We start from the raw sequence: 11,619 nt of genomic DNA, 5'->3' as shown, positions 1-11,619 counted from the left end.
AAGAATTAAGTTAGAGTAAGGATGGCAATGGATTTATAACTGCTTATGCTAATAATACTATATCGTGACATGGAGGAGGAATAGTGGAAATGTATCCACATTTACAACATTCCTCTTACCAAAACCATTTATGAAAAATAGGAACTGCATTGGAACATGTATCTCTGGATTGGAAATGATGATATTGTTAATATTTTTAGCCTCTTTTAGCAACTCATCTTTTGATTTCCTGATGGCTGGTGCCAAGAGTGTTGGTTGTGGAACCAAGTAAGCTGAAATTGTTAACTATTTCAGTCTCTTCTCCATCTATCATAATGCTGCCAAGTGGTCCAGTGGTGAGCATCTTCATTTTCTTGATGTTGAGCCTCAATCCACATTGCAGACTACAGTACTTGACCCTCTGCAGCAAATGCTTCAGAAACCTCCTCAGTTTTAGCAAGTAAGATTTTGTCACTTGCATAATATAGCTTGTTGATAAGTCTTCCTCCTATCCTGATACCACATTCCTTATCATAAAGTCCAGCTTCTCAAATTATCTATTTTGCATACAGATTGAAAAGCTATGGGGACAGAATGCATCCCTGACACATTCCTCTTCTGATTTTGATCCATGCATTGTTTTCTTGCTCTGTTCTAAGTATAGGTTTTGCACGAGCACAGTCAAGTGTTCTGAGATTGCAATTTTCTCAAGGTTAGCCACAATTTGTGGTCATCCACACGGTCAAATGCCTTTGCATAGTCAATGAAACACAGATAGACATTTCTCTTGTACTCTCTACTTTCAGACAAAATCCATCTGATATTGGTGATGATGTCTCTAGTGCCATGGCCTCTTCTAAGCCAAGTTTATATTTCTAGTAGTTCTCTGTTGATGTACTCTTCCAGTCACTTTTGGAAAATCTTCACCAGGATTTTGCTTGCATGTGGTATCAATGATACCATTTGATGATTTCCACACTCTGTCAGATCACCTTTTTTTAAAATAAATATGAATCTCTTCCGGTCAGTTGGTCAGGTGGTTGTCCTCCAGATTTCTTGGCACAACTTGGCATCCAGGGCAACATCTGTTTGTTGAAATGTCAATTGGTATTCCATCAACTCTAGGGCCTAATTTCTTTCCAATTCCTTTAGAGCACCTTGAACTTCCTTCTTTACCACCATTGCCTCTTGAACATAAGTTGTTTTCTGAAATTCTTATGTATCACCCAGTTCTTTTTGGTACAGTGACTCTCTGTATTGCTTCCATCTTCTTTGATGCTTCCTGTTGTTGTTGTTATGTGCTGTTGAGTCATCTGTGACTCATAGTTACCCTGTGTACAACAGCCCTAAACCTTGCTCTATCCCTTACCAATCTAATTTTCTCTGACACATTACCCTTTCACCCCAGTCACTCAATCAATTCATCTCATCAAGGGTCCCTCCACCCTCCCAAGCATGACATCCCTCTCCAAGGACTGATGCCTCCTTGCAACATGTCCAAAGTATGTCAGATGAAGCTTCAGAATCCTTGCCCCCAAGGAGCAGCCTGGTTTCATTCTCTCCAGGATGAATATTTTGATTCCTTTAGCAGCCCATGGTATATTCAATACTCTTCTCAAACACCACAGTTCAAAGGCATCACTTCTCCTCTCATCCCTAGTCATTATCCAGCTCTCTGATGTATAGGAAGTGATTGCAAAAACCATGGCTTGTATCAGGTGTACCTTAATCTCAAGACTGACACCATTGCTCCTTAGTACTTTGGCAAGGTCTCTGACATCAGGCTTTCCCAGTGCAATATGTCTTTTAATTTCTTGGCTGCTGGTGCCGAGAGGGTTGATTGTGGAGCCAAGCTAACTAAAATTGCTAACAATCTCAATCTCTTCACCATCCATCAAGATGCTGCCAATTGGCCCAGTGCTGAGAGTCTTTGTGGTGTTTTATTTGTTTGTTTGTTTTATATTGAGCTTCAATCCATATTGAAGTTTGCAGTCCTTGACCTTCTGCAGCAAGAGCTTCAGGTCTTTTTCAATTTCAGCAAGCAGGGTTGTGACATCTGCATAACACAGATTTTTGACAAGTCCTCCAATTCTGATGCCACATTTCTGCTCATAGGACCCAGCTTCCTGGATAATATGTTCTGCATATAGATTGAAAACACATGGAGATCAGACACATCCCTGGTGTACACCCTTCCTAGATCATTCAATATTCTGCCATAGCATCCTTACATATTACTACTTGAGACTTTTATTCTTCCGTTCTTTCAGGTTAAGAAATGCTGAGTGAGCTTGGATTTTCCAACTCTAGCTAGAACAGTTCAAAGCATGTTACTGTAGTTAGGCTCTGTCAAATCAACTGTGACTCACCCTTTGAACAATATACCAGAACCTTATCATATTTGTACTACTCTCAGGATCTCAAACATTCCTAAGCCCACTGTTACAATCACTGTGTCAATCTATCTCCTTGAGAGTCTTCCTCTCCTTTTCTGAATCTCCATCTTTCCCAGCATTATGTCTTTTTCCCAAGTACTGTCCCTTCTATGTGTCCAAAGTTTTGAGGCAAAGTTTCAACATCCTTGCCTCTAAGGAACTAGCTTGTTACACTTCCTCCAAGACAGATTTGTTTCTTTTTTTACAGTTTTTTGGGATACTTTGTAAAAACTACAATTTAAAGTCATAGAATCTTCTTTTATCTTCCTTATTCAGATACAATTTTCAGATGTATAGGAAACAAAATATCATGGCTTACAATAGGTACATTTTAATCTTTAAACTGACATCCTTGCTCTTTAGCATTTTGGAGAGGCCCTTGACAGCAAGAAACACTGTTGTTTTTGTTGTTATGTGCTATTCACTTGCGACTCATAGCAACCCTGTGTCCAACAGCTCTGAACCCTGCTCTATGCCAGCCTTATTGTCAGGGAACACTGCTTGGTTTAAAATGAGTAAAAGTATGCATTCGGCCAGTATTCTTTCTCCGTATTTATTCAATTTTTACACAGAGCAAATAATTTAAGAAACTGTACTCCATGAAGAATGTGGCATCAGAACCAAATGAAGACTCATCAACAACTTGTGTTATGCAGATGGTTCAACCTTGCTTGCTGAAAGTGAAGAGAACTTGACACACTTATCACCGAAGGTCAAAGAGTAAAGCCTTCAATATGAGTTGCATTTCATCATCAAGAAGACAAAAATCCTCACCACTGGAACAATAAGCAATATATCATGATAGATGAAGAAAAAATGAAATTGTCAACTCTTTCATCTTACTTGGATCCACAATCAACACCCTTGGTATCATCAGTCAGGAGATATGGCATATTGCATTAGGTAATTCCTCTGTTACAGACCTCTCCAAATTACTGAGGAGCAGTGATATCAGTTGATTCAGGCCATGTCTTTTCCATCACTTGCTATGCATCTGAGAGTTGGACAATGAATAAGGATGATGGAAGAATTTATTCCTTTGAGTTGTGGTATTGGAAAAGAGTACTGAATATCCCATGGACTGCCAAAAGAACAAACATATATGTATTGGAGCAAATACAGCCAGAATACTCCTTGGAGTAAAAAATGACAAAGCTTCATCTCATTTACTTTAGTCATATTGCTAGGAGAGGCTATTCTTTGAAAAGAATGCTTGGAAAAAAATAGAGGATCAGCAAAAGGGGAAAACTTTCAATGAGTTGGACTGACAGTAACTGCAGCAAGGGATCAGTAGTGTGAAAGGTGAGGACAAGGCACAGAACAGGACAGGGTTCAGTTCTGTTATTCAGAAGTTTGCTGTGATTCTTATTCAACTCACTGAGACCTAAAAACAATACATCTTATTATTTCTTTATTTCTACTACCATGAGTTTTGATTGTGGATCCAAGTAAAATGAAATTGTTGCCAACTTCAGTCTTTTCTCCATCTATCATGGTGTTGTCTATCGGTCCAGGAGTGAGGATTTTTTCCTCTCAAATATTGAGCTGTAACCAATGTTAAAGGCTATAGTCTTTGATATTCTTCATCATGAGAATGGTTGGTTATTCCTCTGTGCCTAAGACTGCCATACTACATATGGATGGACACTTTCATGTCTAGCCATTCTTTATTCTGATAAGTATTGAGTGAACTCATTAGAGACATATCCAGGACATTATTTCCCTTTGGTGGTGGTGGTTGTTTTTATGTGCCGTCAAGTCGCTTGCGACTCATAGCGACCCTATGAACAACAGCCCTAAACTCTGCTCTGTCCTATGCCTATCGTGCTGTCTCTGATACAACCATCCCGATTACCCCAGTCACTGAATCAATCCACCTCCTAGAGGGCCTTCCTCTCCTGCATTGTCCCTCCACCCTCCCAAGAATGATGTCCCTCTCCAAGGACCAGTTTCTCCTTACAACATGACCAAAGTACGTCAGACGAAGCCTCAGAATCTTTGCCTCCAAGGAGCAGGCCAGTTTAACCCTCTCCAGGATGAATCTGTTTGTTTTCCTAGCAGTCCATGGTACCCTCAACACTCTTCTCCAACACCAAAGCTCAAAGGCATCAATTCCCCTTCTGTCCTCCTTAGTCACTGTCCAACTCTCTGATAACAAGTGATAGCAAAGACCATGGCCTATATCAGACACACTTTAGTCTCCAGAGTGACACCATTGCTCTTCAGCACTTTAGAGAGGCCCCTAATAGCAGACTTTCCCATGGCAGTACATCTTTTAATTTCCTGGCTGCTGGTGCCAAGAGTGTGGTTGTGGAGTCAAGCAGACTAAAGCTGTGAATAATCTCAGTCTCTTCACCATCCATCCTGATGCTATTAATTGGTCCAGTGGTGAGAATCTTTGTCTTCTTGACCTTGAGCCTCAATCCATGTTGGAGGCTGCAGTCCTTGACCCTCTGCAGCAAGCGCTTCAGGTCCTCCTGAGTTTCAGCAAGCAGGATTGTGTCATCTGCATAACGCAGATTGTTGATAGATTTTCCACCAATCTTGACCCCACAGTTCTCCTCATAGTGCCAGGCTCCCAGATGATCTATTCTGCATACAGGTTGAAAAGGTATGGAGGCAGGACAGGGCTGTGTCCTGTGTCCCTTAGGTTACTTTTCCAATTAATCACCTGTTTATTTCATGAACACACTTTAACACAGAGACTTGGCTTTGTTTATTCATTGCTACAACTTGGGCCTCTATCACAGTTCTAGCAAGAGAATACAGTGAGTTAGTGAATACATGAATGGGAAGGTGGCAACAGAGATGACTGGAAGAATACATCTCCGAATTAACCATACCTAACTCTTGCTAACCTGAAAACTAGCTGCTGGTGAGAGATGCTAGTGTGTTTCAGTTGGGTTTTCTTTTTTTAATTTGTTTAGAATTTAGATTACTAGATCCCTGGATTTTCTTATTAAATGAGCTGTAAGGGGCCAGGGTGCAACATGTTTACAAAGTTCCCCCAACTCAAGGATGAAAACTCCCTTTGATGAGGAGTGGAGGAAAGAACAGAGACTATCCAGAACAAATGAAGTCTTAGGAGGGTGAAGAACTGTTCTGCAGAAGAGGACATAATTCTTATCATTGAGGCTCTGAGAGTGCAGGAGCCCAAATCTGAAAGTTTGTAATGATATTCAGTTATTGGAGGGAATCTTTAATAATTTGAATTATCTAACAAAGCCACAAAGGGACATTCTAACTGATATGCAGTTTCTGAAAAACACAAATATCTATCAGCAAATTACTAACAGGAGAGATAAGTGATTATTCACATTTTAAAGCCATGAGCAAATGCATGGATTTTCTTCTTGAGGTTAGGAGCAGACCTGAATGCAGTAGTCATCCATTGAGATTATCTTAGTTGGCCCATTTATTGAGCACTTGCTCTTTACCAGACATTGTGCTTTGTGCTGCATGCAGTCCCTCCTGTGATCTTCACAATAACTCACTTTTGTGCTGTAATTTTGTAATACTAATTTTGTATTGTAATTCATGTTTTTCATAAAGGAAATTGCAGTGCAGAGAGATTAAGTAGCATATCCATAACTGCACAGTTTATAAGCAAAGATTCTAGAACTAAAAAAAAGTTCACCTCATTCCAGATATCTTCCTTTTTTTTTTTCTTTGTTATAAATGCTCTGTGAAGAAGCAATGAATATTCCATCACTACTTTAAGTGTAAAATGCAAGACTATGATTAAACAAGAGATAGGACATCCTATCTTTACAAAGATGTGGAAATAACCATTATTATGCATTATGTGTTGTTTCAAGGACTAAAAACAAATGGTTCATCAACAGAAAGCATAGCACCTCCCTAATTGCAAAAAGGCGAACAGATTGAGAATAGGGAAATAGTGACAGTAGAGTATTTGGAAATGTGCTCAGTCAGTAGCTCTGCAGGACAGACGCGCCCCAGCAGTTGTCCACCTGGCTGTCCCTGGGAAGGCCTTGATCTTGGCTTGCACAGGAGAGTTTGCCGCTCTGGAGGAGAGAGACGGAAGTGGTGGTGACCTAGGCTGTAGAGTTGTGCTGCCAACCCAAAGGCCACACTCCTCTGGGGGCTCACATGTGCAGCCACTCAGCAGGAGGAAGGTGGGCAGTCTCCGCCCTGTAATTTACAGCCTCAAAAAGCCAGTGGAGGGTCAACTCTGAATCAGAGCTGCCTCGGTGGCAATGAGAGCAAGAGAGAAGAGGGCTGTGATTCTCCCTACCTAGTCTATATAGAACTATGCATTATACATGGGAAAACAGAATGAAAGTCTCGTTTTCAACTGTCCTAAGGAAAATGTGAGTTGGATTGAAATTATTTGGACGGTTTGATTTTGGATTCACCCTCTCCTCAGGCTCACCAACCATCCCTCATCAGCAGTACCATTGTGTCCCCCTCACCTCTGAATTGAGTTGACCAGTGTCATTCTGTAACTTTCTTGAAGCTTCAGCTTTTAATTTACTGCCACTCACTCTTTTTCTTTTAAACAAACAAACATAGAATCACAGTGCTTCCTTCCAGTCTCAGTGACAAACTTTTGAAAATTGAGTCAAGTCATTATTTTCTTTTCCCTTCACAGATGCTCATTAGAGCAAGGTTCTCCAAATTCATTGTTCCTTGACTAAACATACATCTCAGGAAACAGATGCCTGAAGGTATCTTTTACCATAATTAGTGATGGGCCTGGGCAATAGAAATATGTTTAAGCATAATCGTTACATTTCCAGTAGACACACACACACACACACACAGCTGTCACTCATATCCTTTCCTAGTTTCTTTTCTGAAGTGAAAGTAAAAATATCTAAAGCACAGAGTTTTTTTTTAAGATTAAGAAGGGTGAAGGAAGGAGCGCAGGTTTCTCAATGGCTGAGTACTTGATTGCTGACTGAGGGTCTGTGATTTGATCCCATCAGCTGTCCCAGGGGAGGGAACACCTGTTGATCTACTCCCATAAACATCCAAACTCAAACTCACTGCTATAGAGTCCATTCAGCCTTCTAACAAGCCTCCTGCAAGTGTCTGAGGCAGTAAATCTCAGCAAAAGGAGACTTTTCATCTTTCGCTAGCACTTAAAAGTACTTTCAATTTCTTGAATGAGGTCTTTCAGACTTATTTATAAAAATCTCTCTTGTGCAAGGTGAGATTAAGAAAGTTGCGGCACTGTAAAATGGATTAAAGTGTTCCTAAAACATTTTCATATTGAGATTCATCCACAAGTCTGTCCAGATTGTTGCCGATGAAGTATTTCTGAAGAGTGGGTCACTATGGCCTCAGGATCATCTTCCAAGGAATTGTGCAAGAAAATGGCACTCATTCGAGAAATTTTGGTGCTGGTGCTTTTTAAAAAAAATCTTATTAGATGGTATCAGTGTAAAATCCTCAAGTAAAGCCAAGGGATAATATTCCTTCCTCCAAAGTCTCTTGCCTGAGACAGGGAGGAGTATAGTAGTTCAATTGGTCTGGTAAGAATAACAACCGCAAGGGAGCTCTGGTGGCCTAGTGCAAGACCCTGCACTGCAATCCTAGAGGTACACGGTTCAAATCCACCAGATGCTTTGCTGGAGAAGGAGGGGGCAATCTCCTCCTCTACCAGTCAGATCTGATTTGACGGTACATGTAAAAATAATACAATAAAAAAAAGAATAACAACCACATTTATACATAATGAAGAGGTAGAGATAGTTGAATTTAAACATAATGGAAATGTAGGAGAAATATGCATTCCAGAATTAAGGAAGTAATAACATTTTAAGATCTAACTGTTGAGAATATGCACAATACTATCCAGAGGTATGCTGGGACCTGTTTACACCTGCCTACTTGGACTAGTATTTACTTTCTCAGGAATTCTGTGTCAGTTGTTCAGTGTAGCCATTATTAAATTAAATTATCTAAACTTTCAGTTAAATTACATTGGAAACAAAAGTAATTGTCAAATGCATCATTTCCTGATTATTTTACATAATCAGATCTGTGAGGTTATGCACATCTCTTGTATCTTTGAAGGTGCCCTACTGGTATGGTGCAGCCTGTCTTGGGTTGCTAGCCAAAAGGTTAGGGAGCTCTGGTGGCCTGCTGGTAAGGAGCTGCACTGTCAGGCCAAAGGCATGGTATGTGAATGCACCAGCAGCTCTGCTGGAGAAAGCTAGGGAACCTCCTCCCACACAAAAGATTGGCTGTTTAAGTTGAATCCAGCAGATTCTCTATGGAAGAAGTACAATCGGTCTCCTCTAGAAAGATTCACAGTCTCAGCAACCCAGTGGAGGCTCGCTCTGAGTCCAGAATGATTTCGTGACAGTGAGTAAAGTTTTCAGTTTGGCACTATATCTATATTGTTGTTGTTGTTGTTACGTATCATTGTGTCGGAACTGACTCATGTCTAACCCACCAGTAGGTTTTCAGAGGCAGCAAAGCAGCTTATGGAGAGAGAACCTTTCTCTGGCTTGGCAGCACACTCACCAGGGAGCCAGCAGAGCTCCCTAGTGTAAATAAAGGAGGGACTCCCAGCATGGTCCCATTTCACTTCTGTCACATCCCCACCTAGTGACTTCACATGAACATCTTGAAACTGGCCATGGTGGCAATATTTGCAAAGCAGAAGCTAATAATGATTTACAATTCAAGACTTGATGTGTGTGTAAGGAGAGACCGACACCCACTGCATACTTGCACGCTGTTGACTATAAGACACACAGACTAAAATAAGGTTTGCTGGGAATGTCAGGAGAAGGGAGGTACAGAGAAGGCTTCCAAGTAGACATGCCACTTGAGCTAGGCTAGAAACATGAGCAGGTTTTCATTCAGTGGAAAAGGTGGACTTGGGTTTCTATGAGGATAAAAAGTATGTCTAAAACTAACAAGCCACATACTGGGGACAAAGAAGATAGCTTGAATAACAGAGGTCTAGCTAAGGCAAGGCTCTATGTCACAGGTGTATGGAATCACAGTTAAAATGGCCTTTAAACTCTCTCTGGTTAAGAGTCTTAATTTAATTCCACAGTCACAGCCATGGATGGTGCTTGGATACAATTAGACTGACTTAGAATGATCTCTCTGAGTCACAGTGAAGAGAGTAGATTAAGCAGAGGCCAGCAAACCTTCAGGTCAAATTTAGGCCACTATCTGATTTTGTAAATAAAGTTTTATTGGAACACAAGCACAGCCACTGAAGCACTACTTATGAGTGATTTTGCACTACCTCAGTAGACTTGAGTAGCTGCAACACAGACTATTTGATCTGCTCTGCAGAGACACAAATATTTACTCTCTTGTTCTTTACAGGAAAAGTTTCTTGATACTTGAGTTACAATATTCTACAGTGTTATTGCTCAGATTGATTTTTTTTTGTTCCTGGGTCTGAAAACTATAATGTCTGTATAGCAATATATGAGGAATTTTTTTAAAATTCCATTTTTGTATTCTTTGTGTTCCTAAGCCAATTTAAAAAGGTTCACTAACTGTTATCCCAAAAAGTACCTTGCCATTCAGTAAAATGCTTCCTTTGTTAGTGGAAGAACATTAAAATTGATTTGCTTTATGCTCTATCTTAAAATTTTTTCTTGCCAGTCAAGGTTTACATTTGTGCCCTCACTCCCTCCTCCTTCCTTACAGCATCTGAAAGTACTTTTGCTTTAACCCAGTTTTATGTCCATCTACCTCCTCCTTGCAGTGCAGTGGATAATTACCTATATGTAAAAAAAAAAAATAATGTTCCTTTGTTCAAGAGGAAAAACTTTCTATAAAACAATGAAAAGGCCCTGAAGGTGGGAAAGGCAGGCTATAACAAAATCTCATTTGTATCATTCTAAAAGATATAATTTCATTACCCAAGATTAACGTAGGTGTATTACAATGAAAGGTGAAAGTAATTGCTATTTTCTTGCTATCTCATTCTGCATTAATCACAATTGCAATGCACTTTTCATTCATAGGGTTTGCAATAAAATCTTATTTTTTTTTCTAGTTTTTCATTTCCAAAGTGAAAGAGCCTTTATCCCAAAGAATATTTCTAGAGAACCATAAGCCAAGGTCAATTGCATTGTGACACAACTTCCTTTGGATGAAGTGGGGGCAGGTGGATTTTCAGTGTTGGCATTAGGATTACAGAGTTTTCATTTACATCTGCTAATTGTTTCCCAAGCTCATTTCTTTGGATAAGATATTGAGTGTAATTTATTTTCTGGAGATCTGCCTCATTCTAAGTCAGGAGCATAGTAGGATGGGACTTTTATTGGAGCTAAATTATTTTAGAATGTTTCTTGTAGAGGCATGAATAAGAGTGAATAAAAGAGTTCACAGCATTAATGAAATCAGTGCATACATTCCATTTTCTCTTCCACTGAGTCTTTTACTAACACATAGATGGTGGTTAATGGAAGATATTAACAAATAATTATCAAATTAATAACCACTATGCCATCTTAAAATACAAATTTTCCATGTGCAAAGGATGTCTACATACAATTCCTCATAACGTCTTGACAATAATTTTGTAATTTATCATTACTATATTATTTTTAGGTTTATTATGATACTCTTTAATTCGAGATAGGCAGCAATGAGATATCAAAAGAACATTGGAAGTTCTGGATCTTGAACTTATGCTTTCCAAATTACTCCACACTTGTTGCACCATGGCATTACTATTAAATTAGGTGATATAAGTAGTGATTTGATTGGATATTTTAAAAAGAAAAATAAGATGTTTAGCTATGTCCTGAAAAATGTTGACTTTCCAAGCTGATCCCTGGACTTCTTATTTTCTTTCCCCTGACAGTTGACAACAAAGCAACACTTGAAGAAATGTCTGGACTGAAAATTCTTCAAACTGGAATGGGGTCGGTAAGTAACACAAGGAGATTATGTCATCTAAAAGATATTAACAGCACTTGTCTTGTATTTGTATGAAAATCTAGTGGTCATATCGACAGTTAGGATATATGGGCATTTAGCTTAATTCAGCTACCATAGTATTGGCATATGAGAAAGCCGAATGAGTGGTGTAAAGCAGTCTTCACATGTGTCTGAAATGCTGATCATGATGAAATGATGGCTCATTTCATATCATCTAAAGTGGCCTTTGAAATAATAGTTTGGTGTCCTCCTCACAAGCACCAAAAAATAAATCATCAATAAGAAAAACAAGGAAGCCTTTAAAGAATTTAAA

General features: G+C 39.4%; 1 protein-coding gene across 1 annotated transcript in view; it reads left to right on the top strand.

Annotated features, from left to right (window-relative positions):
* Positions 1-11,619, top strand: part of LOC102856993 (receptor-type tyrosine-protein phosphatase N2-like) — a 1,387,447-nt gene that overhangs the window by 802,060 nt on the left and 573,768 nt on the right. Inside the window, exon 12 of the mRNA XM_006887690.1 lies at positions 11,230-11,294. Within this exon, the coding sequence (XP_006887752.1) occupies positions 11,230-11,294 (65 nt within the window). The remainder of the gene's footprint in view (positions 1-11,229; positions 11,295-11,619) is intronic.

Source organism: Elephantulus edwardii, unplaced genomic scaffold (genome assembly GCF_000299155.1).
Source record: "Elephantulus edwardii isolate Elephantulus edwardi_28Jun2011 unplaced genomic scaffold, EleEdw1.0 scaffold00060, whole genome shotgun sequence".
Lineage (NCBI taxonomy): Eukaryota > Metazoa > Chordata > Mammalia > Macroscelidea > Macroscelididae > Elephantulus > Elephantulus edwardii.
This window is presented reverse-complemented; position numbering and strand designations above follow the sequence as displayed.